This window comes from Charadrius vociferus, unplaced genomic scaffold (genome assembly GCF_000708025.1).
Source record: "Charadrius vociferus isolate BGI_N301 unplaced genomic scaffold, ASM70802v2 scaffold415, whole genome shotgun sequence".
Classification (NCBI taxonomy): Eukaryota; Metazoa; Chordata; class Aves; order Charadriiformes; family Charadriidae; genus Charadrius; species Charadrius vociferus.
The window spans coordinates 115,457-143,454 of record NW_009648367.1 but is presented as its reverse complement, the minus strand read 5'-3'; the positions used below and the strand labels follow the sequence as shown (position 1 = coordinate 143,454).

The following is a 27,998-nucleotide window of genomic DNA, read 5'->3' as shown; positions in this document are numbered from 1 at the left end:
GGAGAGGAGAGGAGAGAGAGGAGAAGAGAGGAGAGGAGAGGAGAGGAGAGGAGAGGAGAGGAGAGGAGGAATGGTAGGTAAGCAAGGAGGTAAAGACAGACCCCTTCTGAAATACTTCTCATGTATTTACATTTTGCTAGATTAATTCTGGAATCTGATTGACAATTTTGAGGGCTGTTTATTTTTAGAGTATTTTTATAGATAATCAAGCACACCTGGTTGAGTAGTACAGTAAAAAATTGAAAAAAGCGTAATGAATACGCAATACTATTTCACAACTAACAGCTTTTCTCCAGTGCATTCTGTACTCCTGCCCAGCAGTTCAAAGACGACTTCTTTCTCCAACAGCTGCAACTGCACCATAGACATCTTTCTTTTCCTCATTTTTTTTTCTGAGAAAACACAATTGTAAATCTTAGTTTTAATTGCCCTTCTGCACCAACTATGTTGCCCATTTCACCTAGAGAGGGCACAGTTTTGCTCTCCTCTTGTGTCCATATGGGCCAAGAGTCTTTATCCTCAAGATTTTTTACACAGTGAAATGGAGCATTATTTTTATCCATGCCAAAATTTTCTCCATATAAAACATAACACACATGGCTTTTTATGTCCTGAGCTTTTATAGGTACTTTTTTAAAAATTTTTTTTTTAGATATTTTCAAAGCTGGTTTTGCCTAGGCCTTCCTGTTACAGTGATGACCCCAGATGAGATCAAGAATTTCTTTAAGTTCCAAAAATCTAGATTTCTGGAGAGATTATGATCCCGAACAATTGCGTTGATGTGATCTGTTTAGAGAAAATACAAATAAAAGTGTTTCAAGAACAGTTTCCCTTCTATTACTGTAGCCTTGAACAATCTGCCCTCAATCCACAGGGTCCTACTGAACTTCTCACCCAGTCTCTTCTTTTCTCGGTGAATATAGGCCGAGAACACAAATGAAGTAAAAAAACTGTGTCAGCATCTAAATGGGTGCTTGCTCTGCTGGACAAATTCTGGCAGGTTGTATGGGAGAGGACTGCTGCATTTATAAGATAATGATGGCACTGCGGCTGCAGAAACACACAGAAGAAACACAGAGGTTGAGGGAGTTGTCAGTGGTGTTTGAAAAGGAAATGAAAGAAGAAGCTTAGGAGCCCTGCTTGGACATGCTGACCTTGAATCACTCCCTTGGCACTAGGAAGCAGATAAGCAGAAAGGAAAGTAATCTAGATGTTAGCACAAAAGGGTGAGATCAGGGATGTAGATCAACAGTTGCTAGTAAAGAGGAGAGAATTAAATTTGTCTCCACTGATAAAATTACTCCCAGTACAAAATCTACTCTGCCATTAAAAAAAAATAAAAATTTCTAGCTATAGGCAGATTTTAATAATGATTTTCTATGTAGTGACTGATGTGTTTAGGATGTGGTGGACATCTGTGGCATACACCTTATCAATGTAAGAGTTGCAATTGTAATGAGGGGACTCTCATATTTTAACTTGCTCTCTGTAAATACCCATCTTTCTGACACATCTTTATCACACAACACTTTGACTGCAGAAGCCTTTAAGAGGGCCATAACTAATAATTACTCTTTAGGAAAAGAATGGCTAAAACCAGAAGAGTTAAATGCAAAATCGCTTGGTGACCTGTTAGATTTCAGTTGTTGAAAAAGTGCCCAGGTAGGAGCAAAGCATTTCAGTATCAGTATGATGACTTGATCATTATTTATCCAGGGAAAAGAACATCAGCCTAAGCAGTCTCTGTGTAATATGCCAGTTGGTCTCCTGAATCCAGGGCTTTGAGAGGCGGGCAAGTAGTCAAAGAACATTATCGCTATGTCACCAAAAATGAAAAATTCACCACTGGTTGAAAATGTTACTAATTGTAACAAACAAATTTGGGAGAGCAGACTAAATATAAGTTTTCTGAAAAGCAGTAGTCCTTATACTAAAGGATACTTTTCAACTCTCCAGGGAAAATCAATTTTCTTTTGTCTGGACTAGACCCTTTTTGGAAACTGCCTTTCACATGTGTGCTTGCCCTGACGTGTCAAGAGAGATAAATAACCAGGACAATATATGGCTGTGAACTTCACCTGTATGAACTTCACCTCTTTGAACCTATGTTTGTTGGAAAAATAACAAAAATCAAATTTATTTACTTTCAAAACAAGAACAGTGGAGACTACTGTTACTTGAGACTATTCTTTCATGCATGTTTTTGCTGTGTAAAATGTTGTCTGCCTAATATTTTGCTTTTAGTCTCTCAGCTAATTTCCAGACACCCTACTATAAATTCCAGGGAGTAGAAAGACTATAATTATTTTTCTTCTGATGGGCTTGCAAGATAAGGAGAGAATATTTACAGCAGCCATGAGAAAGGAATGCATATTTCCAAAATAAAAAGCATCTTGACATTTCCTTCAAGTGGGCCTCAAAATGCCGGGAGCCAGGGGAGGTTCTTCAGACATTCCCGAGTCAGTGAACCTCATTTGAAGAGGCAAAGACATGGAGATGATACATTTGTAGAGAAGACTGCTTGATTTAAGGCATAGAACTTCAGTTTCTAATAAATAAATACATTAAACAGTCAAGGAAATACAAGGAATGTCTCACAGCAGCTACCTGGCTGCTTGTTTGGTTCCATTCCTGGAGACAAGGCTGACACACAGTCATGAAGAAGCTCACTCAACAAGAGTGAGGAGCAGTTTAGGCATAAATGACAGTTTCACATCACTTCCTTATGTAATTGCCTGTTTCTGCAAAGCTGCAGGCAGGGTCAGATAGCCAATGCCCGGTCTCTATTGATGTAAATATCTGTGCAATGCTTGGTTTTCTACCATAAGACTTTCTAGTAAAAAAACAAATCAGGTCTAAATATAATCAAAGCTGCACATGACAGACAAAAAAAATTAAGAGCTGTCAGCTGACCTCAATACAATTTGAATTATAGTTAGAAGAGCATATAAAATAATTTAAATTATTAACCAAAAAATGTGCAGATGATTGGAAATTAACAGGGGAGCAGACACTGACCAGTTCATAAAGGCCATTTAGACACAATCATAGAATGAAAGAATGAAAGAATCTTAGAATAGTTTGGGTTGGAAGAGACCTTTGAAGGGCATCGAGTCCAACCTCCCTCCAATGAGCAGGGACATCTTCAATTAGATCAGGTTGCTCAGAGCCCCGTCCAACCTGACCTTGAATGTTTCCAGGGATGGTGCATCTACAAACTCTCTGGGCAACCTCTCCCAGTGTCTCACCACCCTCACAGTAATGAATTTCTTCCTAAGATCTAATCTGAATACACCCTCTTTCAGTTTAAAACTGTTACCCCCTCGTCCTATCACTACAATCCCTGATAAAGAGTCCCTCCCTAGCTTTCCTGTAGGCCCCCTTGAAGGCTGCTGTAAGGTCTCCCCGGAGCCTTCTCTTCTCCAGGCTGAACAAACCCAACTCTCTTCCTGTCGTCATAGGAGACGTGTTCCATCCCTTTAATCATTTTTGTGGCCTCCTCTGAACCTGCTCCAACAGGTCCATGTCTTTCCTGTGCTGAGCGCCCTAGAGCTGGATGCAGTACTGCGGGGGGTTGTCTCACAAGAGCAGAGCAGAGTGGCAGAATCACCTCCCTCGACCCGCTGGGCACACTGCTGGTGTTGCAGACCAGGATTTTTCTGATGCAGGTTGTTTGCGAGCACACATTGCTGGCCCATGTCCAGCATTTCATCCACCAGTACCCTCAAGTTCTTCTCCTCAGGGCTGCTCTCCATCCCATCATCCTCCAGCCTGTGTTGATATCGAGGGTTGCCCTGATCCAGGTGTAGGACTCTGCACTTGGCCTTGTTGAACCTCATGAGGTTCACATGGGCCCACTTCTCAAGCTTGTCCAGGTCCCTCTGGATGGCATTCTGTCCCTCAGGTGTGTCAACTGCACCACTGAGCTTGGTGTTGTCTGTAAACTCACTGAGGGTGCCCCCAATCCCACTGTCTATATCGTTCATGTAGATATTGAACAGTACTGGTCCCAACACAGACCCCTGAGGGACACCGCTTGTCACCAATCTCCACCTGGACATTGAACCATTGACCCTCTAGATGCAACCATCCAACCAATTACTCATCCACTGAACAGTCCACCCATCAAATCCATATCTCTTCAATTTAGAGAGAAGGATGTTGTGGGGGACTGTGTCAAAGGCCTTAACAGAAGTCCAGACAGACGACAACTGTAGCTCTTCCCTGGTCCACTGACGTAGTCACTTCATCACAGAAGGCTACTAGGTTGGTCAGGCAGGACTTGCCCCTTGTGAAGCCATGCTGGCTGTCTTCTATCAGCCATGCGCCTAGGCATTTCTTCTAGGAGGATCTATTCCATGATCTTGCCAGGCACAGAGGTAATGCTGAAGGTCGGTAGTTCCCAGGGTCCTCTTTTCTACCCTTTTTAAAAATGGGTGCAATGTTTCCCTTTTTCCGGTCACCAGGGACTTCACCTAACTGCCATGACTTTTTAAATATCGGGGAGAGTGTCTTGGCAACTACATTGGCCAATTACCTGTCAGGACTTTGGGATGCATCTCACCAGGTGATGAGAATGAAAGAATCTCATAGGCTTCTGTATGTTCAGGTTGCCCAGGTGGTCACAAACCTGATATTCTCTTACAGTGAGAGGGCCTTTGCTCACCCAGTCTTGCAGTCCATTGACTTGAGAGGCGTGGAAAGAGAGATTGCCAGTGAAGAGTGGAGCAAAAAGTTGTTGAGTGCCTCAGTCGTCTTCTTGTCTGTTGTTACCAGTTTGCCAGTCTTGCTCATCAGGGGGGTACACTTTCTTTAACCTTCCTTTTCTGGCTGACATATCTGTAGAAACCATTATTCTTTGTGTTCCTTGCCAAGTTCAGCTCCAGCTGCACCTTGGCCTCCCTGACCCCATCCCTACACAGCTGGGCAGTATCCCTATACTCTTCCCAGGACACCTGTCCCTGCTTCCACGGCCTGTGTGTTTCCTTCTTGCCCTTTAATTTGACCAGCAGGCCTTGATTCAGCCATGCCAGTTTCTTGCCTTCCTTTCCTGATTTCTTACAGCTGGGGACTGAGAGCTCTTGCACTCTATGGAAAGCATCCTTAAAGATCTGCCAGCTCTGTTCTGCTCCCTTGTCCCTGAGGGCAGTTTCCGAGGGGGTCTTATTGACTAATACCTTGAAGAGCTGGAATTTTGCTTTCCTAAAATTCAGGGTCCTTACTTTACTCCTTGTCTGACCCATATCCTTCAGGACTGCGAACTCCACCAGTGCATGATCACTGCAGCCAAGGCTCCCTCCAATCTTGATGTCACCAATTAGCTCACTTGCGTTGGTGACCAGCAGGTCGAGTATTGCATCCCCTCTGGCAGGGCTGTCTATTACCCAGCTTAAGAAGTTATCCTCAGTGCATTCCAGGAGTGTCCTGGGGAAGAGAATCATGAACCCCTCTGCAGAGCACGCAGCATGATAGACCTAATGCAAGATTTTATTCCTAGAAGCCAAAGCTGGAGGATATATGTCAGGACTTTTTGACAATTGATATTTAGTTGTAGAAATGAAGTGACATGAGCCACCTGTAGACAATGTTGCAGTACACAAGATTATTGATATTTCTAGAGTTGTACACACAAGAGAAGATGTTGAAAAGGAGTAAAATATAGTATTAATGAGTAGTATTTGTCCCTGGTGCAACTCTGCCTGGATAGTATGACTAACTCTGATGGTCATACCTCAAAAGAAATGGTGATAAATTTGCAAGTTGTAAGAAAAGTGCTGGAGTGGCCTTAATCATTAAACTAAAAGCTTAAGAAATCCCCACAGGTTTATCTTATCAGTGAAATGGTAAATAGATATTCAACAGCAAACCATGATGACTTGAATGGCAGCAACTTGTGAATTGATCATCAGAAACTTACACAGTTACTACCAAAAGAAGCTAAAAAAAGCAAGTTTGCTGTTTGTACATGACTGTTCAGTCTCCAGTGGTCTCCAGTCTCTCTGGGGAAAATCTATAACAACATATGTATAGAGAAAGGCTGAAGAATGCTGGCAGTGCCTTGGAACAAGGAAAATCAACTAACTTTCACTTCTTGGCTTGAAAAGGATTGATGCAGGTGCCCCAGACAGAAGACTTCAGTGTTTTCTGCAGTGGAACATACTGTTAAGGTTCTGCATTAAGTGCACTAGAGAGCTATTCACTGTCCAGTGAGAAGGCAAACTGTGTGGGCTGTGAATAAGGCACTAGTGTTAAGAGGGAAGGGGAAATTAAGGAAGTGGGACACTTTGATGTCATATATCTGTTTAACTAAGTGAAAAGTATTCAACAAAAAAAATCAAAAAGACAGGCTTATCTCTGTATCTTACGTCAATATCGCTTATTATTCTCCAGAGAAGGTCATAGGTTTTATCAGAAAAAGGAGGGTCTGCAGTCTGTGGGGGGTCAATGTGAGGAGCACAGCAATCACTGTTGGGATTGTGGGGGATTTTCCTCCTTTTGCCACATGTGGGAGAAGGCCCAGTCCTGTGGGTGTGTTCTGAGAAGAACTACCAAGTTGCTCTCTGCATCTAACATAGGTCTCTACAGATCCCAGTGACGTTTTACTATGACCTAAGTTTTGGGCTATCCAGTGCTGCCAAAATTTGGGTACAATGCATGCTCAGTGGTAGAAATACAAGCTTTCGGGTAAATTTACCATGATCTTAAGCAGTAGCAACATGCAGCTCAGCATGGCTTTTGATCTCAGTTTTATGTTTCAACTGACGTTCCGCCAGTAGCATTTAAACAGGACTTCTGACTTAGAAGAAATTAACCTCCAATGTCCAAGACAGAAGCTCAGAAAGTCCGTAACCTTTTGCCCTATGCTGGAAATTTCTTCAAGCTATCTGAAGTTTTGCTGGTAGCAAATGAACCTCCTCAGCCTGTGAGCCTGGCACCCTGCTTACACCAAAGTTCACCCGTACTGAAATTTAATCAAACTTTACTGGATGGATGTTTCAATTTATGTGGTTTGCTTAAAGCCCCCAAACTGCACCAAGATGCAACACTGTTTACGAATATGTTGCATGAAACAGCAAACACTGCCTGAAACACTTGCTTAGGAAGTGGATTATAATAATAAACCTCCAAGGTTGGAAACAGACTGTTTGAAATTTTTTTCATAACTGACCACAGTATAATCAGGATTTCACCCTTTTAATTTCTTATCCTAAGCTAATGGTGAAATGAAATATTTCTGTTTCTGTTCTATGCTATCATAGACAGAAAAAAAAATCAATAGAAATAAGTAGTTAAATATTTACTTGTTGTTTCAGTCATGATACTGGTTTATTCTGATTCATATTTTTCATATAGGTGTTTGCTAGAAAATATGGATATAGTGATTTATGATTGTTTTTCCTTGCAATTTGATTTTCTTATTAAATAAAATACAAAGGAAGTTTAACATGTATTTCTTTTAAAAAGTTACAGGAATCATTATGACAAAGTAAATCACTGTGATTTAGAGTCTTGTAAAGTTTTGATCTCATGGAAGTAATTTGAGATTTTCTGTTAACGTTGATGGAGCCAGTACTTTTGTCTAGCTGTCCTACAGATTTAAGGTGTCTCACAAACCTGAGAGTTCTTTCAGTTCTATATCCATTTATGCGAGAGAAGCTTTCATTAGGAATATTTCATATCCCTTTCATTAGGAATATTTTCAATTAAAAAAAAAACAGAATATTTGTCTCATGGTAACTTTTTCTTCATAAAAAGGCTATTAACACAATTACAGTCCCTACAGCACATACACATGGAAAACCGCTTCATTAGAAACCCAGCTAAATGGAGAATGAGTAGATAGAAACAGCTTATTACTTTCAGTTTAATGCAAGCCTGTCAATTACACTTATTCTCATGTACATTTATTTAATAGAAATATATCCTAAATCTGTACATGAATTTTATTCACATGAATTGAAATTTACTACCTCTTAGTAATTTAAAAAAAAAAAAAAAACAAACGAAATCAAGGCTGATATTAATAAATAATAATTATAATTAGATACATAAGTGAAAATTTCCTTGAAGTGACTTACACTGAGATATTTTGACATTAAATACCTAAACCTCTTTCAAATTCTAAGATGATATAGACAAAGAAGTAAGATTTCAGATTTCTTTATAGATTTAGAGAAAAAAGAAATGAAGAGTTTCATTCATCTCTACAAGAAATAAAAGTTGAAATCGCATACAGATTTACTAGCATTATATAAGAAGCTGAGGTGCAGAATGAATTCAATAACACCAGATTCCAGAAATATGATTCAATGCTCACCCCTCGTACAAGTCAAAGGCTAAAACATAGTGCTAGAAACAAAGCAAAACTGTTTTTAGAACAGGGGAAAGGCAGTAGAAAATAAACATGATTCACAATGGTATTTTCAGTAGGAAAACTGAAAAATAAATATACTGATATTGAATAATACTGGTCAATATTGATATGAAAAGAGATTGTATAAACATATGTAAACACAATTTATTCACTTACAATTTATTCATGTTAAATGACCTAGTCAGAATGAATTCTAATACAAAACTCTAGAGCTTCTCAGTCAATATTTCTCATGACTGATTTTTAATAAACATAAATTATTATGTCAGAACTATTTTTGAAAGAAACATGCTGTTTCTGAAGGTTAAAATGTTATGTGTTAGGAATCCACTTTTACACTGTACATTATTAATTATGTCCATAATTAATTATTATTAACTTACCTGTTTCACTAGAAACAGTATCATGACAGAGCTGGCAGGTGTGGGAGATATTCTGGACCAGAGTCCCATGCTGGAACAGAGACCAAAAAGTGCCACCGTGCCCATTCTAATAGATTTGTCCCCAATATGCTGATATTTCACTCTACTATTGATATATATCACCCTGTCCTGTGAAAAAAAAGGTAAAAATGTCTTCTTTTATGAGTGCAACTGTTTCATGAATCTTCTTATAAATAAGTGAGGAAGCCTACTGAAGTGTCTAGGCTTGCTAGACCCCAATTGCGTTTTGTTTTTTCTGATTAAAGGCAGAGAGAATTTACTCTAAACTTCTCAGAAAATCTGCTTACTGTATCTTGTCCTTTAGCCAATAAGAAGTCAGAAAACTATTAAAACATTAGAGGGCTGATCTGCTTCCCTTGGAACTCCATGGGACTTCTGCCAGTGGTTTTGGAAGAATGCAGTCCAGATCCATAAATACATGTATATATTTATACACACCTCATGAAAGCATTAAAAGATGTCCTAGAACACAGAAAAACTTTGTGTAAGAAGCTTGCTGAATCTAGTTGGCTGTTATGAAGCAGCTCAGTAACAGCTGGTTTTGTCCTTTCTCACGATATGTTGTCAAATATGTACTGTCAGTGCACAATTGGGCAGAATTTAAATGTACAAAAAAATGATGTTACTAGCAGATAAAGTTTTATTACAATTTTTGTGACATTCAGTGTTTTTTCACAGCTTCAGCTGTGAGGCTGGAGAAATTGCCAATGAATTTCAGCTGTAATTTTCAAAAAATTCTTTGCAACTTTCCTAGTTGCAGAGAGAAACCTGAAAACTTTAATAAATCTGTATGTTATACAGGCTCAGGGAATGAAACCGTTTATAACATCACAATTTTAGGGTCTAGCTTATGATTGTCATGCTTTGAGTTGGCAATACGGAGAGTCAAGAAGATGTTGTCTCCTCCATTTCCAAGAGAAATGAAACTTGTGTCTATTCATACCAGAGGATGGCTCATGCCCTTTGCAGAACTCACAGGAGTCTGAAGCAGCTAAGCTGGAGAACAGGCAGAGGTGCAACACTAGGACTATGGAGGCCAGCAGTAGCCCAGTTTTCAATGCCAGACATAGATTAAACCCAAACTGTGTGGCAAATACACTCTGCAGCACACCCCATCAAACTGGCCAGCAGTGTGACCAGACACCCTCTCTACACACGTGCCAAAACTTTCTTCTGGAGGAATTCAGGAGGTGGAAGGACATGTTGTATACCCATGTCTCATCTTTACATAAAGTCTGAATGTGGTAAAAAAAGAGTACTTGGACAAGGGGTGTGGAAGTGCTCTAGGGACAAGTATTTCTGTGTGGAAATGCATCCAGCCCACTCTAGAGGCCTAGCAGTAAGGGCACTGGATGCTCTGCACTACTCTGCCTCCTGTATAGATGTGTCAGTATACATATTCCTCCCTGTCACACCTAAGGGCAACTCTGGGGACCAGGGAGAAGCACTTCAAAGCCCCTGTAGCAACTGTCGTCTGTGTATTGCTATGAGGGATACAAGCACATTTTCTAATGGCCATATGAGTAAGATCAGCTCTGTAGCAGGTTAAAACCAGGATACCTGAATAGTGCTCCACCATTGGAGTGGTTCTGAGATTATCATAAGAAATGCCTGGACCTGAGCATATCCACAGAGTCTCCTGCAGTACATCCTCAATACTGCTCAGTTGCATGCAAGTCCTCTCATCTTCTCCACTGATAGCTAGCATCCAGCAGCTGAGGTTCTGTTTTCATTTTTTTCACTTCTACAGGTTGTTAGTGTTTACCTACTCACTTTTAAAAGTCATCTGAAGTTTATACTTGAACAAGCTCTGTGTTCCCTCTCTAGAGTTAACACTACCCCGGATTAGGTCAGTGCAGGAAACCCGCATCAGAGTATCCCCATATTATAATTACAATAACAAATTGTGGCACCAGGTGGTAAAGACAGAATGCAGAGCTGAAGTTTGAATTTCTGAGCTACTGTTCAGAGTTTTTACTAGAACAATGTAAATCAGGCTAGCTGAATGCTAACCCCGGCTGTGCACCCTCATTCACTCTCAACTTTACTCCAGCAAAAATCACTGAATATAACACTTCATTTGAAGGAAGGTCCAGATAATCTATTTGCTCCTTTTTTATTTTCTTTCTTTTTTCAAAGTATGACAGATCTAACCAATAAATGCTCATGCAATACATTTCTCCTGTTATATAGAGCAGTCTTACATGGCAAATTGGTTTAAAAGTTTGTGGTACCAGCATTGATAGGGCATAAGTAGAAAACTGGCTCAATGAAAAAAATCTCAGACTGCAGTTGTCAATCAGAAGATATCAATTGACAGAGCTTTTTCTGAAGTCTCCAGAGACTGATTCATAGTCTAGTACAAGGTCAAAGACAACAACTCTGCTATGACATTGATGCCGGTTACATTTTATAATGGGCATAAAGCTGTAAAGTTTGTATATATTGAAGAGGTGTCAGCGTTACTCCCAAGTGAACTCAACTGCCTTGAGTCAGTGGTTTCACAGGTCTCAAAATACTTTTGAATACAGCCATATGCAGACTACTCCTGGGAATAGGAACATAGATAAGTGTTTAATCCTTAAAAGGTCTTCCCTCCTTCCTTCCCACCAATCCTGTTCTCAGACTTGCTGGGCAGTTGATAATAATGTCCAGAAGCACTGTCAATGCACAAAGGCTTCAAGTAGAGTTCACGAGTGCTATATCCTTGTGAAAATACAATAACACAAAGCTGAAGGAAAAAATGACTCCTGGCTCAATCTACAGTCTGCTTTTCAGGCTGTGAGATTTGATCTGCCTTTTTAGTCCAGATACCTGTTTGGTCTTTCACTCTGCTGCTGGCCAGCTTTTCAAGCAGAGATATTCGTAACAGTCTAAAGCAAGCGTTTATCCTGTTTATTTGAGTTTCATGCTGGCCCTTGCCTAGCCCCGTGCTTCTCCAACATTGACATCTTCTGGGTAGAGAGTTGTCCTAAAAATCAGAATGATTTTGATTAAAAGATGTGACTTCAGTGTCTATCCTGCAGTATCACTCTCCCTTAGGGCATGTGTTGTCAAATGAAACAATGATTTGCTAACACTCTTGCTCCTTCAGTTTCTTTGCATCACTTATTTGCATTATCAAACAGCCAGAAAAAGCAAAATATATAACATGCCAAGGTGGGAAATGTTTCTTAGATGAAGGAAAAAAAATGCAATTTCACACAGAGAACAGATGGTTAGATAAAATGAGGATAATTCAGCTTGTTCTCTACTGCTTCATGTAACCTGGGCAAGAGTTCTATTATGTGTTCATGGAGGCAGACTGGACAGCACCCAGAAGCCCATCAACAGCAGTCATGTAACTTATGAGTTTCATTTGTCACTGGTAGAACTTTGAACAGATGCAATCACCTTCCCAATGGTCTTTGGAAGTGCTGTAATGCTGTGAAATGCTCTAGTTTAGCAACTAGTTTTATCGTCTTAGGAATTTCTTTATAGTAAGATTCACAACTATATTCCATTTAATCAGTGTTCAGTATAACAGGAGCAATTGGAAACACAAGATTTTATATATTTCTTAGTTGAGAAATGGAGAAGTTCCATTAGTCTGACTCCACCTGCTGATCAATATGCATAATTTTTTTGTATAAATAAAACTTTTCTGATTGCATACTGGGGTACTTCCAACACTTTTGTGTTCTGTGTATCTTTACTCCTGTGATTCATGGGGCAAACTGTAATTTATTGTCCCACCTCATATTTCTTTCACAAGACAGTACTGCCAAACAACAGTGTCCTACATCTCTCCTTAATCTCTCCTGCCACATGATTGCTGGTCATGCCCATGTCTCTGCTTTCTGTCTTAATAACTAAGCTGGTACAATTTTTTGAGAGGAATGAGGAATGGAATGGTAAATACAGGCAGGTGTTTCACCAGGCAGATGTATACATAGCTTGTAAAATGTTGTTTCTGGAATAATTGATAGCATAGTACTGGAGGATGTCAGATTCTGTCTCAACTGCAGACAGACGGCAGAGAGCCTCAGCAGCATTTTGTCTCAGTTTTCTCTCTTTAGTCTTTTCTATTACAGCATTCAGCAGCAGTTACTGGTGTGAAGGGACGAGAAAAGTTGCCAAACCTTTCTGTACAGGACAGAGCAAAGGGGATCACTGCATCCGCTTTAATAGCCCTGATGCCAACAACAGCAATGCTGTGCAGTATATTTGGGAGACAGGAGACGACAAATTTGTTGACCGAAAGTTTCATGCCGGGATTTGGTATTCCTGTGAAGAAATTATAAATGAAGAAGGTGAGTAAACCCATGTAAATTTACTTAGGAAAGTAATCAGAGTTCTTCCTATTTATTTTGTTTTGCCTTCCTCTTTGCTGCAATATCATATATGTATTTTAAAGGAAAAAGTATCCTTAAAAAGTTGCTGTTCTCTGGGAATGAGAATCTTAGAGGGTACTACATAATCAATTCCTTAAAAAATCCTAATAAATTCTGCAAAGAACTTTAGAGGGACAGGTTGTAATACAGATGAAGATTTTTATTTTATTCTTCTAATGAGAGCAGCAAGTTACATTACTTTAATTGGAAAGTTTTATTTTTCTGATGGTTTTAGTCCCTTAGGCAAAATTGAACATATTTACCTTAAGTGGTTCCTTATGATCGCCTATGGCAACATAAAAAGCACAGTGTGATTTTTTTTTTGCTTTATAAATCACTTGAGCAATAAAATCTGTGAGGTCTATGTTATTTCTTGGATTTCCTCTTTAGCACAGATATTTCTACTTTCTTACTGCGTTCTCACCTTTCATAAATCAAAGCAGAAGATTATTTCAACCTGCTAAAATATAATTTGGAGACTTGCTAGTCATGAGTGGTGGCATTTAATTGAGTTTCACTCTGCATACGCATAAGTCAGTAGAATGAAATTAGCTTGCCATTAAAGCAAGCTTCTAGTTAATTTTGGATCTTTGTATAAGGGAATTGCTTAGCTGGTTCAAAAAATAGAGCATTAATTGTAAATCCAGGTCAACACTAAGTTTTCCCCCTTACTGTCCTGATCATTTTACAAATGACTACTAGAACAAAACTTCAGAGAAATCAAATAATCTGTGCTATCAAATCCAAATATTTTTGCAGTCACCTGTCCTGAACGTCCAGTTCTACCAGAAGGTCTTGTAAATTATGCAGTTTTAAGGGGGTAAATGTCAAAGATTGGAGCAAAATACATCTCCAAAATACATCTTTCGGGTAGTGATTGCTATGGATACTGGGTTTTTGATTTGTGCATCTGCTATGGTGGTTCTTGTTTTCCAATTTGCTGTAGTTAGTAGCTTAAAAAAACCACCCTGTATTTTCAGAGCAGAGCAGAATTAATTCCAAGAGCTTTGTTCACAGCATCTGTGGGGGGGTCAGGAGGTCACATGGGTTTGAAAATCAAAGCTTACAGAAAGAAATTGAAATCAAGCTTAGAGGAAATTTGTGTAAGCAGCAGCCTTGTTGCTGTAAGGAGAGCAGGTCTTCCTTTACAGGGAAGACAGTATACAGGCTGCCAGTCTTCCAAAGGAATTGATCATTTCCCCATTCTGGCTTTCACAGCTACAAGTTTCTGGAAATCAATTCATAGCCTTTCTCTAAGTCTCCCAGACCCTGGTTCTGCCTTGAAAAAGTCTGGAAAGATTCTCTCACTAAGTCCCAGGAGTAGGTCAACATACCAGGGACTCTGTGTGTACAAGGATATATCAGAAATAGTTTTTCCTGATCATCTCTGTGCTTTTATGATAGATTTTGCATTACCTGCTTTCTATTAATCTATTTCTTTAGATCACTACAGATCCCAAAATAATGCTGAATTTTATTTAAAATAAATTTTATTTTTTTAGGTGAGAAATGTAGAAGCTTCATCAGTCTAACTCCATCTGCTGATCGAGGTAAAAATATATATTTTGTTTATATAAATAAAACTTTCCTGATCACATTTACCAATATAAATATTGTGCATTTTGATATGAAAAATGCTTGCTTTAATCCCACACAGTTGTTGGTCCTTTATTTAGTTTTTCAACTTAAAAGTTAAGCCCATGTGACTTAAAATATGAACCTACGTCTTTTGAAAGCACTCCATTTGAATACGAATGTTTTTCAAAATTACTTTGAATATGAGTACTGGAAGTCAGGATTTGTAAGTTTTTGTCCCTTCTCTCCTCATATTCACAGTCAGGAATGCTGTGGCTTGTACCATGTGGCCTGGAGAGGGCAGAGGGATAGGCAGTGTATGAACAAGAGCAGGCAGTATGCTGAGAAGACTTGGGGGGGATGTGTTGTAGACCAAACCAATCTTGATGTCAGTCTGAATCCCCTCCCTGTACCTTACACAGAGCTGTAAGGAAGCACTTCCATTCTCCTGAAAGCAGAGAGTTGCCTTCTTTCTTTCAAAGAACAGTTCCTACAAAATATGCCTGCAGATGCTGTTAAGAGCCCCCCTGTCCAACATAAACCCTGTCACTGATGTGATTAGACCAATCACTTTGCAAGTGGCTGATCCAGAAAAAAACTCTTCCTTCTTCCCCAGGGGTTTGAAATTGCCTGTCCAGGGACTGAAGTACTTTCCTGGATATGCAATTTCAGCCCCTTGGGGAAGGAGAAAGACTCAGTATCTGAAGGCTAGTCATACTTCCCTGTATTGCAGCTTGTCACAGTGCACAAATAATTAAAGATTTTTATAGCGTGAGAAAAAAATGAGATGTGGTTCTTAGTCACGCAGGCATAGTCCTCAGAAAGGAGGGGTGGATTATGGGCCCTGCTCTGAGAGCTCCTCACACATGTAATCGCTGATGGACATAGCGCTGAAACTAACTCTGTGAACAGCATCAGCAAATGCCACAGGCACCTGCAGGCCAGATCAAGACACCTAAGACAGCATCTAAGCAACTGATAACCACACTGAGCTGTCCCTGAGCAGTGAAATCCCTTGCGGAAATAGACTCCTGCCCTTCACAGAAGAGGGAGTTTGTGTTCTGCACATGCATACAATTCCTGTGTGCACAAAACTCAGGATGCATCAGGCTCACCTCTCCTGAATTTCTCATTTCTAGGCATCATACGAAGGGATTACCATAGTTGTTCAGTGCATACATAATGATGGCTCACTTATCAAAAATGTTAAGATGCAAGCTGTTGTAGCTGGAGCAGCCAATACTGTTGGGCAACATAACATCTGGAGTTCTTAAACAAAATCAGAATATTTTTACTGAGAGAAAGATTTGCAGGAGAAATAAACCTTGCCCAGAAAACCCCGACATGTAGCCTGGCCCAAGAATTCAGTGTCTAAATGGCCTTTGAATCAAAGAAGTCCCACAGACACTGTCAAAGCCTGCAGTAGCAGTTGTTTACCACACAAAGGTTGTTTATTGCCATATGTAGTGTTTAGTAATCAATTAAATGCCTTAGCAATGCTTCTATTTTTCAGCTGTGATTGTTAATATATATTTTCACATGAAATCATTATTTAAATCTACAACCACATGTCTCAGGACAGACTTGTTTGTTTTTAATAAGGTTTGGGAAGTTTGTTGGCCAGTTCTTGCTATAATCTGAACACAAGACCTCCTGCTCCTGACTGTGGGACATTAGCATGCCAATAGTAAAACAGCAGGCTGAGAAACTTTAACAGGAAGATTAATTTCTTGCGTAAGATGTAATTAACAGATATCCAGAAAGACATGAATTAGCAGATAACCAGAGAAATTAATTTCAGTGAAAACTAGAGAGTGTCTGGGCTCATGAAGGTTTCTCTTTCCAAAAAATCATGATCGTGTTTGGTGGCAAATTAAACTCATGGGGAAAATTTTATTTAATGGCTAGACCGTCAGGCCATGTAGCTGTGTGGGTGGCCCTGCAGTTTGTTAGCTGGGTAACATGGTCTGCTGTTTCTCTCTGGACTCAGCAACCTTGATGTCAACAACTAGATAATTGGATAGTAATTCTTTTTATATTAACTTTGGTTTATGGTAATTTTAGGGTAGCTACTAAGCATAAAACCATACTACCCCACCTTGTACTGTAAGTTTCTTAAGCTTATATCAGGAATGTGCAAGTGCTCTTCTACTAAATGACCAAATCAGCAGAGGGAATTATAATTTAGGATGTCCATTGACCTTGAATTCTTCCTAGAGATGTTATAATAGCATCTTCACTGCCTTTGAGCTTTTGTTTAATGTTGTGTAAACAATATAAATGAAGAAGAAAGAAATGATGAAAATACTAAATGACTGCTTATAATACCAGTGCTATTGATTTGGTTTTCCAGGGGTTTTATGGCTGTCTATTGTAGCAGAGCTTCTGTACATCATTTTGCTTCTGACTGGAGCCATTCTTATGTCAATAGAAATGTGCTACTATGGTACTGTCATTGATGGGCTAAAGATCAACGCCTTTTCTGCAGTAGTCACCGTATTAGCAGGTACAGTTAAGGACCTTGGTTAATTACATCCAGAAAATGCAACATTGATAGACTTCCACCTGAAAATTAATAACAGTGTCCAAGTTTAAAAGCTATAACAATACCTATGGAGACATTAAAAATACCAGATGCAGCAAAATTTTATCAAAAATATTATTTTTGATTAATTTTCTTAATAGATTTATTTTCATATCTTATATTTGTATTTTTTTAACTTCATTATTTTCTAATTTTCCTTTCACTGTCAGTTTGGTTGTCAAAGATAAAAAAGTAACATACTGTTCAAAATAACTTTTTTTTTATTTCCAACATGTTAAGTATAAAATTATCAATAGGCAAATTAAAATAACTCTTTTAAGAGGGAATAAAATGTAATTGGTTAATTGTTAGTAGAGTATCATCATTAAAATTGTCTTTCATTTTCTGCATATTACTTCTTAATGCGGTGCTATTTAATCATAGGATCCCAGGCAAATTCAGTTTGGAAGAAAGTTCAGAGGGTCCCTAGTCCAATCTGAGGAATCTGATCTGAATTCAGTGTTGACTGCGTGTTGAGCAGGAGGAGGTTGGGCCAGAGACTTCTGAAGGTGTCTTAAAGCCTGAAGTACTCTATGATTCTGTCTATATTATAGAATTGTTACTGAGGAATGTTGCACTAAAAGTAGCAATTATGAGTAACATGAACAATGTTTCGTAGAGTTATTAGTTTTAGAGCCAGAAGCAATCATATTGTTTATTTACTACAATGTCTTGTGGAGCACATGCCACTGTGCTTCATATGGTCAGGATTGTTTCAAATTCAAAGTAGTTCATACTTGGCAAAAACTTATCTTTTAGAATAACATCTAATCACAAGTCAAACACCTGGCAGATGGCAAAGAATTAATCTCAAGCTTATCTTTCTCTGTGAAAATTTTGAGCTTTGATCCCAACCCTAATGTTTCTTGATTTAGTGTTCACGCATTTGTGATTGTTGTGCCTTTCTTAATGAATTAAAGACTTTTTATTATACTTTTTTTTTGTCTTAAACATAATCACACACTTAATTCATTTGCCAATCTCATTTTTCTTGGCTAAATAAATCAAGTTTATTAAATGTCTGACTGTGATAATGGGGAAGAAATAATTTCTTCCTTTCTGTAGAAACCTTCGCATAGGTGAAGACAACTATCATGTCTCTCTTTCATCTTCTCCAAAAGAAATGATTGAGAAACATGACTTATGACTTCACATGTATTTCTAAGACCTCATATCACTCTTGCTGCTTTAGTCTTTCTCTAGCCGAGTTTTTGCACAATCTTCCTAGAGGGTAGTGCTAAATGTGGACACAGGGCCAAACCTCCAAGGACTTTAACAAATACAATTTATATTCCAGATGGTGACTTATGAAATAATTTTTGCTTAATTTTATGGAAGTCTAAAACTTCTAGGGACCCATCACTCTGCCCTGAGATAAGCCCAACTCTCCCAAACCTTTCCTAACAGATATTTGTCTAGCCCCATCTTAAAAGAGATCCCTAAACCCAAAAAACCACCAGCATGAAAAAAAAAAATAAAAAATCAATGCTCCCTCTTTAGTACTAAAGTTTCTGTCACCTTCTTAGGAAATGTAATCCAATTCATACCATTGTAAAAATTTTCTTCATGACTAATCTAAAGCCCTAGCCGCTGCATTTTTTTTACAGCATTTCTTTTATGATACCCATCTGCAACAGAGAGCAGATGATTCTGACCTTTTTGCAGTTAACTTTTGCACATTTGAAGGTTTCTGTCTCAGCTCCCTGTAGTCCGGAGAGCAGTCCCTAAACTTTGCTGCCCATGAATTCCAAGAACCTGCTGGAATATCTCCTTTCTTCTGAATGACTTTCCTAAAAGGTGTCCAACTAGTTAAAAATCTCTATTATCAACAGTTCTACTAATTGCTCAAAAAAAGGCCCATTTCTGCCGTATCTCACCAGACCTCATGATCCACTGTCATGTCTATTTCCAAAGAAAGAGTATGGAGCTTTACTCAACTCTTCAGACAGTTTTGTCTACTGTTAGCAATTTTTCCCTCTCCCAATATTCATAAATATTCACTTTTATTAATATTCTTTTCTGGTTTGGCATGTGCAGTATTACAGAGGCTTACAGAACAAGCAGCAAGCTTTTCCTGGACATCCTGTTTACTTCTGCTAGTAAAATTTCTTGAAATATTAAAAAGTTGAAGAGCATCTGCCTTAGCTGTTAAACTTATGTATATATAAACTCTGTAGAAATAAACTAAATCTGGTTGTCCCAATCCGTAATGAAGATGCAGTTTCTTGTACAAACATGCTCTCGATTCTAGCAGAAAAATGCAAATTAAAATTCAGCTACTGGAAACAGCAGCTGCATAATTCTGGCTGAAAACACACAATTAAAAAAACCTGTTACATTATTTAACCATTGAAAAATCCCTGCGTTAAAGCTAGGATTTGATTTCTCTGTTCCCTTATTCTATAGCTTAGACTGAATAAAATCCTAAAATGTATGTTCTAACTTGTGCAAAACGTGGTGACTTAAAAGAAGAATCACAGTGTGAAATATTCCGACCATAGGTATGTAGGTTTATAATGTCCCACATACAGCTCTTGACTCTACAGAAATTATTATTCTAATTTGTGTTTCCTCTTAAACACATGTGCATTGCTTGCTAGCTGCACTTGCTATGAAATACACATTATTGGTACCACTATCCTGTTGCCCTCGTGGGCTTTGATGGAAATGAACAACGGCAGGCACGCATATATGAATATGCTTGCCTTTTATATCTAGAATAGTTAAATTTTCACCATTTCTCAGGCACCAAACTGCCCTGATGCCACTGCTGAAATGTTGAGCCTGACTCAGAATTTAATCTGTACAAAAGCTAAGAGGAGAGCTCCAGCACAGGAGCTCATGTTCACACTTAAGTTATATGCATTTCTAAGCAGCCAGGCTGAAGGAGTCTGGACAGACATTTGTGTGTGTCACTCAAAAATGGCTATGACATACCACTTCTCTGGTGACGGATGGACAATTGGTCTCCGTTCTCTAATAGCCACATCTACAGTCAAACAATTTTCTCCAAACAGTTTATTAAGGAATGTGCTATCAGGGTGCCAGCTAACACAAGGGTTCTCCTAATTGCCTGTTGATGTTGTTTCAGGCAATACCAGTATTTCAAGGAAAACCATTTCCCAGTGATTACTGAAGCCAGGTCATTGGATTGAACAGTGGCTGATCGATAGAGCTCAGAGGGTTGTGGGTAGTGGTGCAGAGTCTAGTTGGAAGTCGGTAGCAAGTGGTGTTCCCCAGGGGTCAGTACTGGGTCCAGTTCTGTACAATATATTCATCAATGACCTGGATGAAGGGATAGAGTGTACCATCAGCAAGTTTCTGATGACATGAAATTGGGAAGGGTGGCTGACATGCCAGAAGGCTGTGCCACCATACAGTGTGACCTGGACAGGCTGGAGAGTCAGGCAGAGAGGAACCTAATGAAATTCAACAAGGGCGAGTGTGGGGTAACCCCATGCATCAGTACAGGTTAGGGGCTGACCTGCTGGAGAGCAGCTCTGTGGAAACGGACCTGGGAGTCCTGGGGGACAACAGGATGACCATGAGCTAGCAATGTGCCCTGGCTGCCAAGAAGGCCAATGGTATCCTGGGGGGCATCAAGAATAGTGTGGCCAGCAGGTCTCGGGCGGTCTCCCTCCCCCTCTACTCTGCCCTGGTGAGGCTGTATCCAGAGTATTGTGTCCAGTTCTGGGCTCCCCGGTTCAAGAAGGACAGGGATCTGCTGGAGAAGGTCTAGCAAAGTGCCACAAAGATGATTAGGGGATTGGAGCATCTTTCTTATGAGGAAAGGCTGAGGCATTTGGGGCTTTTTAGTCTGCAGAAAAGAAGACTGAGGGGGGATCTTATCAATACATATAAATACTTAAAGGGAGGGCACCAGGTAGATGAGAACAGTCTTTTTTTTCAGTGATAGAACAAGAGGTAACAGGCACAAACTTGAAGTTCCATCCAAACATGAGGAGGAACTTCTTTACTTTCAGGGTGGCAGAGCACTGGCATAGGCTGCCCAGAGGGGTGGTGGAGTCTCCCACGCTGGAGACATTCAAAACCCGCCTGGACGCCGTCCTGTGCAACCTGCTGTAGGTGACCCTGCTCCAGCAGGGGGGTTGGACAAGATGATCTCCAGAGGTCCCTTCCAACCCTGATCATTCTGTGATTCTATGATCCCATGATTATTAGCCCTGACTTGTTATGCCTGAGGACGTGTCCTAGACTAAGAGATATTGTGTGCTAGCTAGCTAGTTTTGTAAGAACTCATGAAACAGACATACTTTAGGAACACCTAAAAAATTGGCTCTTGTGATTTTGGTGGAGGAACATCTGCTCTGAGAAGCTGATGTGTTTTAGACAGTGGGATACCAGTTGATACTGCAAGGGTATTTATGCATTTGTAAATAAAGCTGGAAACAAAAGAATAGAGGGTCACAGGGAAGCTCACTACTGGAAGACAAAATGCTAAGGGAAAACAGGTACTCTTATGATTAGGCAGCAGCCTAGTAACACTTTTGAAAATTAAATTATTAAATCTAAGCCCCTTTCATAATCTGGATTTCAGTGCTTTTGAATGGCCATTAAGTGTTTGTTCACTTTTTCATTCACCTATATAACATTGATAAATCTGGCTGCATTTAAGGCACTGGTAAAGGGCATAGGACTGCCTTTCAAAAAATCTTTGCACTGAACTATAGGGTGGGAAACACATCCTGTGCAATGCAAATGAGCAATACTTTGTTGTAAAGGCTGATCCCTGCTCAGGGATGTATTACTAAGAAGTTTTCAGAGGATGGGAGCCAACCAACCTATTTCCTTTTAAAATCTATGGACTGCATGTCCCATTGCTCCCCTAGATCCCTCTAGCATACACAGTAGGTATCAAGGGAGTGTTTTAGTGATTGTATTGGCAAATACATGACACATAAATGCACTTAGATTATAAAGTCTAGTATTTTTGAGTGATTCATGTAATTCAGATACTTCATAAAATATTCTTCAGAACTCAAGGGACAACTACTAAAAGTTGACAAAGAAGAATGTCCTCAATTTACATTTTCTAATGTTCTTATGATGTTAAACTTTTCAGGTCTTCTGGGCATGGTTGCTCACATGATGTACACAACTGTATTTCAAATCACTGTAAATCTTGGTCCTGAAGACTGGAGACCTCACGCATGGGATTATGGCTGGTCCTATTGGTACCTATTGGTTTATATTTAGTTCTTCCATTACATTTCAGTCACTTCACCCTATGTTCAATGAATGTATATGTGATTTATAAGGAACGGGTCCACCTTACTTCACTCCTGGGAATGCAGTTTAGTAACCAGATGTTTTTCTCCAAATTCAGTTGTATTAGATTATTGCATGGAATGTATAAGCTTGGGAGTTGTGCATGTGCCATCCTTTAGATCTCCCACTGCTCTGCATGAAGCAGAGATTCTTCTCCGTACACATCAGACACAGATTTAGTACTCTCATCTCCCAGGACAACTGCCTTCTGTAAATTGTTTAAAACTGCCAGCCTTAGCCATTTGAGCTAAATTTTTCCTTATCAGATATATACTTCAGGTTATTGTATCTGGAATTTCAGATAAGATGGTTCAAATTTTTGAAAACAAACTTAGGTAAAAACACATTATTTTGGCCCTGTAAATAATTGCAACATGTCCTCTGAGAAGACCTAGTGAATTTATTAAGGAAGAATGCTGTTCAGATGATTTTTGCTATAGCAATGTGTCTTTGAAAATCCATCAAATCTGATCATTAGCAAGCATTTGAATGTTCAGGTGCTGGAAACTGCTGCTATTTCCCCAGCTGTGACTGAGAAAAAGAATAGGAACAACTGTGTTAGATTAAATCAAAAGTCAATATTTTGAGTCAGTAGAGCAGAGCTCAGGCTGATTGTCTCCTTCATACATGCTCTGACAGCCAAGATCACAGCTCATTGTCACTCACTCTTATTGCTCTTTCCACTTTTATTGAACCATTATTGAACAAGAACTTATACCTGCTTACAGTCTTTATGATGCAGACTTGCTAGGGATTTTTGCAGTGAAATAGGGGCTTCTTTTGTCTTTTGTTCTGTTACTTTTTACCTTCCTAATAACTCAAATCTCATTTGAAGGTCACTGTACATTGCTCTGACTCTTTCCAGGAGGCTGTTTCCCAAGCAGCAGCAGTTTGCTTGAAGCTATTGTTACATGCGTATAAATGGAGATGTTTCTCTAGTGCTTTCAGACCACTAAACAATTGGCCTGGTCAGTACTCCCAAAATGGAGATTAGCCAGATTATGACAAATGATGTATATTATCCTGTTTTTCCAGTAGATAAGGTGTCCATATGTCACTCATTTGCTCAAAGTGAAAAGGGTGATGCCCCTTCTGTCAGGAAGAACTGGTCTGAGAAAGTCCAATACCAAGTATCCAGACAACACCCTGGACAATTTCCAGGTTGCTATTTGGTTACTGCTGTCTAAGGGCCACTTGGATACCCTCAGCGGGTACCATAGGAGCTGTGCAAGATCCTCAAATAGTGCCTTCTTTCCTCCTTTCAGATTTAGATACTTTTACTTCTTTGACTCTCACTGTTTCCATTCATTCATGTTTTTGTTCTTGCAATATTAATTTGGTTTTTCTGGTTTGGGGCTCCAATCTCTTTGCTGGGAGGTCTCTCCATTTCTTTCATGAATGGAATTAGGCCTGCTTTTAGTCTAAAATCACTAAGAAGAGTGAACAGTGGAAAGAGGAGGAGCGTTCCTTTGTTACTTCCCCCTTTCTATGGAAGCAGAAACAGAAAACTACAGACTGGCACTGAGGAGCCTGTTCCCTCCTTTCCATCCCACTGGGAGGAGAAGAAAAACACCCAAATTACTGTCACTATTGCAGTTACTGACACAATTGCATTGATGCCGCTATCGCCACCATCATCATGTTCACCACTGATATTATCACTGCCGTAACTGCAGACAGCCTTCTCCTGAGCACTTGGACTAGTGAATTTCATCATGTGGCATGCACTCAGGAATTGAGGATTTCGTGGCTGTCCTCTAATGATTCAGTGCAGCATGGGCCACTGAATGCCCAAAGAAATGCTTCTACCAACAAAAGACTTTCCAAGCCATTAGTACCTACATACAGGAAGACATTGAGGAGGATGGTCCACCCAGTGCCTTTTTTCTAATGTATGCTCTATTTTTCTATCAAGATTCACTTTCTTCTTTTGTTTTCTCAGCCTAAATGGCATCTACATCACCCTGGTTGATAGTAATCTAAAAATAAAGCAAGCCATATATTCAGGTGCCTCACTCCCTCCTCCCAACTGTCTCCCTTGGTTTCTTTCTTCTTATCTCCTTTCATATATAAAAATGTTGTCACTCTTCTGATAACCTATATTTGCACCTTCCTTCCTGTTGTATGAACCCTCACCTTCAGCCTCCCTTAGCTGCTGTCATTGAATGTATGTGAGAATGTCATCTGATGGTGAGAGAGGAAGGGTGCCGAAGATATTTGTCTTTTACAAGAGGAAAGAGAACAGACACCAGAAAAGGGGCATTAATGATTATAACTGACACTCTCTTTCTAATTAGCTCAGCACCCAACTGTGGCCAACAATGTCACCAAGACCATGACAGGGGCATAGGCAGGCAGAAGCACAGGCAAAGACTTTCCTACTTTTTCTTTGGGACTTACAACCATCCGCTTAGTAGTCAAAGAAAACAAAGCATTGGGCCCATGGCAGGGGCTTTTCACCCCAATCACCAGATCTAGTAAATCAGCTGTTCCTGCAAGAACTGCTGAGCCTCTGCCATGGATCTTCTACCTGCCACAGTTCCCCCTCTGTCCTCACATCCAGCTGCTGCGGCCAGGGTTTTTCTTCCACCTGGCCCAGGAGGCATGAAGACCTTTATTCCTCCTTTACAGTGCTGGAATTTTTAATGATAGGTAGACTCCCTCTCTGGTATCCTTTCAATAAATCCCTCCGTATTTCTCTTTCCTCTTCTTCAGCAGCTTTCCTGAAAGTTGAAAGCTGTTTTTGTTATTGGTGAATCTCTCACTCTCCTTGTGTTTCTCAGATTGAGGCATCTTCACATCCAGAGACAACACTTTCTCTCTAAAGACAGATGAATTACTGGTTGCTTTAGTTTGCTTCCTTGTTGAGTCGACATGTTTGATTTCCCCTTTTATCATTTGTCTCTGGGCAGAATTCAAATTGAATGCTCTCCTTCTTGAAGCTGAATTTCCACTGCAGCCTAACTGCCCTTTATTCTCTGGCTCTCTCAGTGACAATACTTCGCTTACTTCCTTCGGCAGTTCTCTCTAGTCAGGTGTGGGACTCCCCATTTTTTCCAAATTTTTTATGGAAAAGCAAAAATTCTGACAAAAACTTTGAAGAATCACACTGATATCCTTCTCACATTGTCAAAGAAAACTATTTATTTTTGTCCTTTGTTTTTTCTCTTTTAACACAGTATTGGTCTACAAGAGAATCTGCTCATAAAAGACTAATTTCTTTCAGTCTTTGCTAAGGGAACCTTACCTGAAATCAGTTTCTTACTCTTATTTCATTAAGTCCTTCAAAGGGCTTCAACAGATGCATTAGGAAAAGCACCTTCAGCAAAAGTTTTGCTTCTTAATATCAGTTCTATCAATTTGTCTACTAATGCAACTGTTCTTCAGTTATTTAGCCAAAAATGCCTACTACATGAGTCAGGACTACTGCAGACCTGTCACTTCTTCTCTACCATGGTTAGCTTAATCCACAGGTTACATACCACCATAGGTAGGCCTGCTGTACCATTCTTGTTCCATTGGCATGGGGGGGTAAATCTGCCTGCTTCTGGTGATTTTCCCCTGTTCTTGCTATCTCTTTGTTATAAAAGCTTTTCTGTGACTCCCCGCATTTGAGAGTTAGTCAGGGTATAGTTTGACTGACTTTAGGAGTGAAGATAGCTTAAGCTGCTCCCCTTCTTCCTGCTTCTGGGAGCCATTCACATCTATGTGCCGTACTCCACCACCCTCAAATTCTGTCAACACATCTGGTTGTCTGTTCACCCTGGGGACCAATCCTGGCAAAAAATAATGCTAAAAAAAAAAAAAAAAAAGAGGAGTTATTGAGTTATTCAAAAACCTAAATAAGTTTGCTGAACTACAGCAAGGATGTGGGAACAAACAGCTCTCTGAGGGAGAGGAGACATAAGCAGGAACTTCTTAAATGGATTTCTCCACCGAAGTACATGTTTTGTTAGATAATTGTCACCTCGCCATGATATGAAAGGCTCTGATGAGTAAGTTCCTCCACTGTGAACACCAATTCATTCCATTGTGACCATATTTTTATGTGCTACTTTTACACCTCCAGCATGCATTGCCCACAGAATAGTCTGGAAGTTTCACACATTTTTAGCAAATTGTACCTCAACACCATTTTTTAATTCTGTCTTCTTGTGGTTTTACTTTTAAAATTTCAGAGTTTGTATCATTTTTTTTCTGTTTAGTCATGAACTGTATTTTCTCAGGAATGCATTTCAGTGCTCTAAGCCTGCTACTTAATTGTGCCTGCTCTTTTATTTTTAACCCTTTTGGATAACTGGCACACATTTTTCTCAGTGTTACCGATGAGATTTGTAGTCTCAGTAACTGCACCTTTTAATTTTTTATGCATCTTCATTTTTTTATAGTTCCTCTTTCTGATATTAAGCTCTAAGTAGACTAAACAGAGAAATTGGAGGTGGGTTTTCATTAAACAGGAATGTTAAATGTGAATATTATAGCCAATATGTAGAGGTCAACTACGTAAGTCAGGTACATGGATTCTTGGTCATTAACCAAGAATCTTTTACACCAATACAATCACATGCATGAGTATTTTCAAAAATAAAATTGAAGGATTTGGATATGAAAATGTTGTGCTAATTTATGATAAACCTTTTTGTTTATAGCCTCGCATGGGCTTCCTTCGCTTGCTGTATGGCTGCAGCTGTCACCACTATTAACAAATATACAAAAACTATTTTGGAATTCAAGCACAAAAGAAAAACGCTGGGAAGGAGTTTAAAGATTAAATACAAGTTTCCTGATCATACAGCTCCAGAGAAAGCTTGCAATGTGTATGTGAACTCTTTTCACAACAATACAGCGGACCCTGCACACCCAATAAAAGGCTTGCGTCACCTGGCCACTATTTCAGTTCTGTAAATTTGAACTGTATCTCAAGGTATCCTGTAAATCATGACACTAGATCAGAATGAAACAGTATTAATTAATAAAAATGTATATTTGTGCAGCATTAATTAATTTTCTTAATAAAGAAATTATATTTCCATGGATATTTCAAAGAAGTTTTAGTATTGGAAAAGTAGGTTCGGGTGTCTCAGTTCAGAAAAAGACAGTGACACAGGTTCTCCACTGCTCTGATTTTTAAGCAGTCTGTAATGCTAATGTAAAGTATGTGAATTTGTTAGAATTTCAGATCATTATGGATTTCCACTCTAATTCTTTATTGAAAAGACTGTAAAAAATCCCACACCAAAACCAAAACCCCAAAAGAGCAGAGCAGCAAATAAATCAGCCCACATGTGGCGCATGGTTTGAATGATTTTTTTGTTAGTAAAGGTACAATCTCTTCAGGTAAATGTGTGTATCACAGCTTA

At 39.4% G+C, this 27,998-nt stretch overlaps 2 protein-coding genes across 2 annotated transcripts in view; one reads left to right on the top strand and one right to left on the bottom strand.

The window, feature by feature from the left end:
- Positions 1-8,862, bottom strand: part of GLP2R (glucagon-like peptide 2 receptor) — a 41,196-nt gene extending 32,334 nt beyond the window's left edge. Inside the window, exon 1 of the mRNA XM_009885285.1 lies at positions 8,758-8,862. Within this exon, the coding sequence (XP_009883587.1) occupies positions 8,758-8,862 (105 nt within the window). The remainder of the gene's footprint in view (positions 1-8,757) is intronic.
- A 3,937-nt stretch (positions 8,863-12,799) lies between these two features.
- On the top strand, positions 12,800-27,543 carry LOC104286674 (putative germ cell-specific gene 1-like protein 2). The gene is made up of 5 exons (XM_009885290.1): positions 12,800-13,109; positions 14,693-14,740; positions 17,119-17,271; positions 22,433-22,544; positions 27,288-27,543. The coding sequence occupies exons 1-5, from the start codon at positions 12,800-12,802 to the stop codon at positions 27,541-27,543; spliced, it is 879 nt and encodes a 292-aa protein (XP_009883592.1).
- The last annotated feature ends 455 nt before the right edge of the window (positions 27,544-27,998 follow it).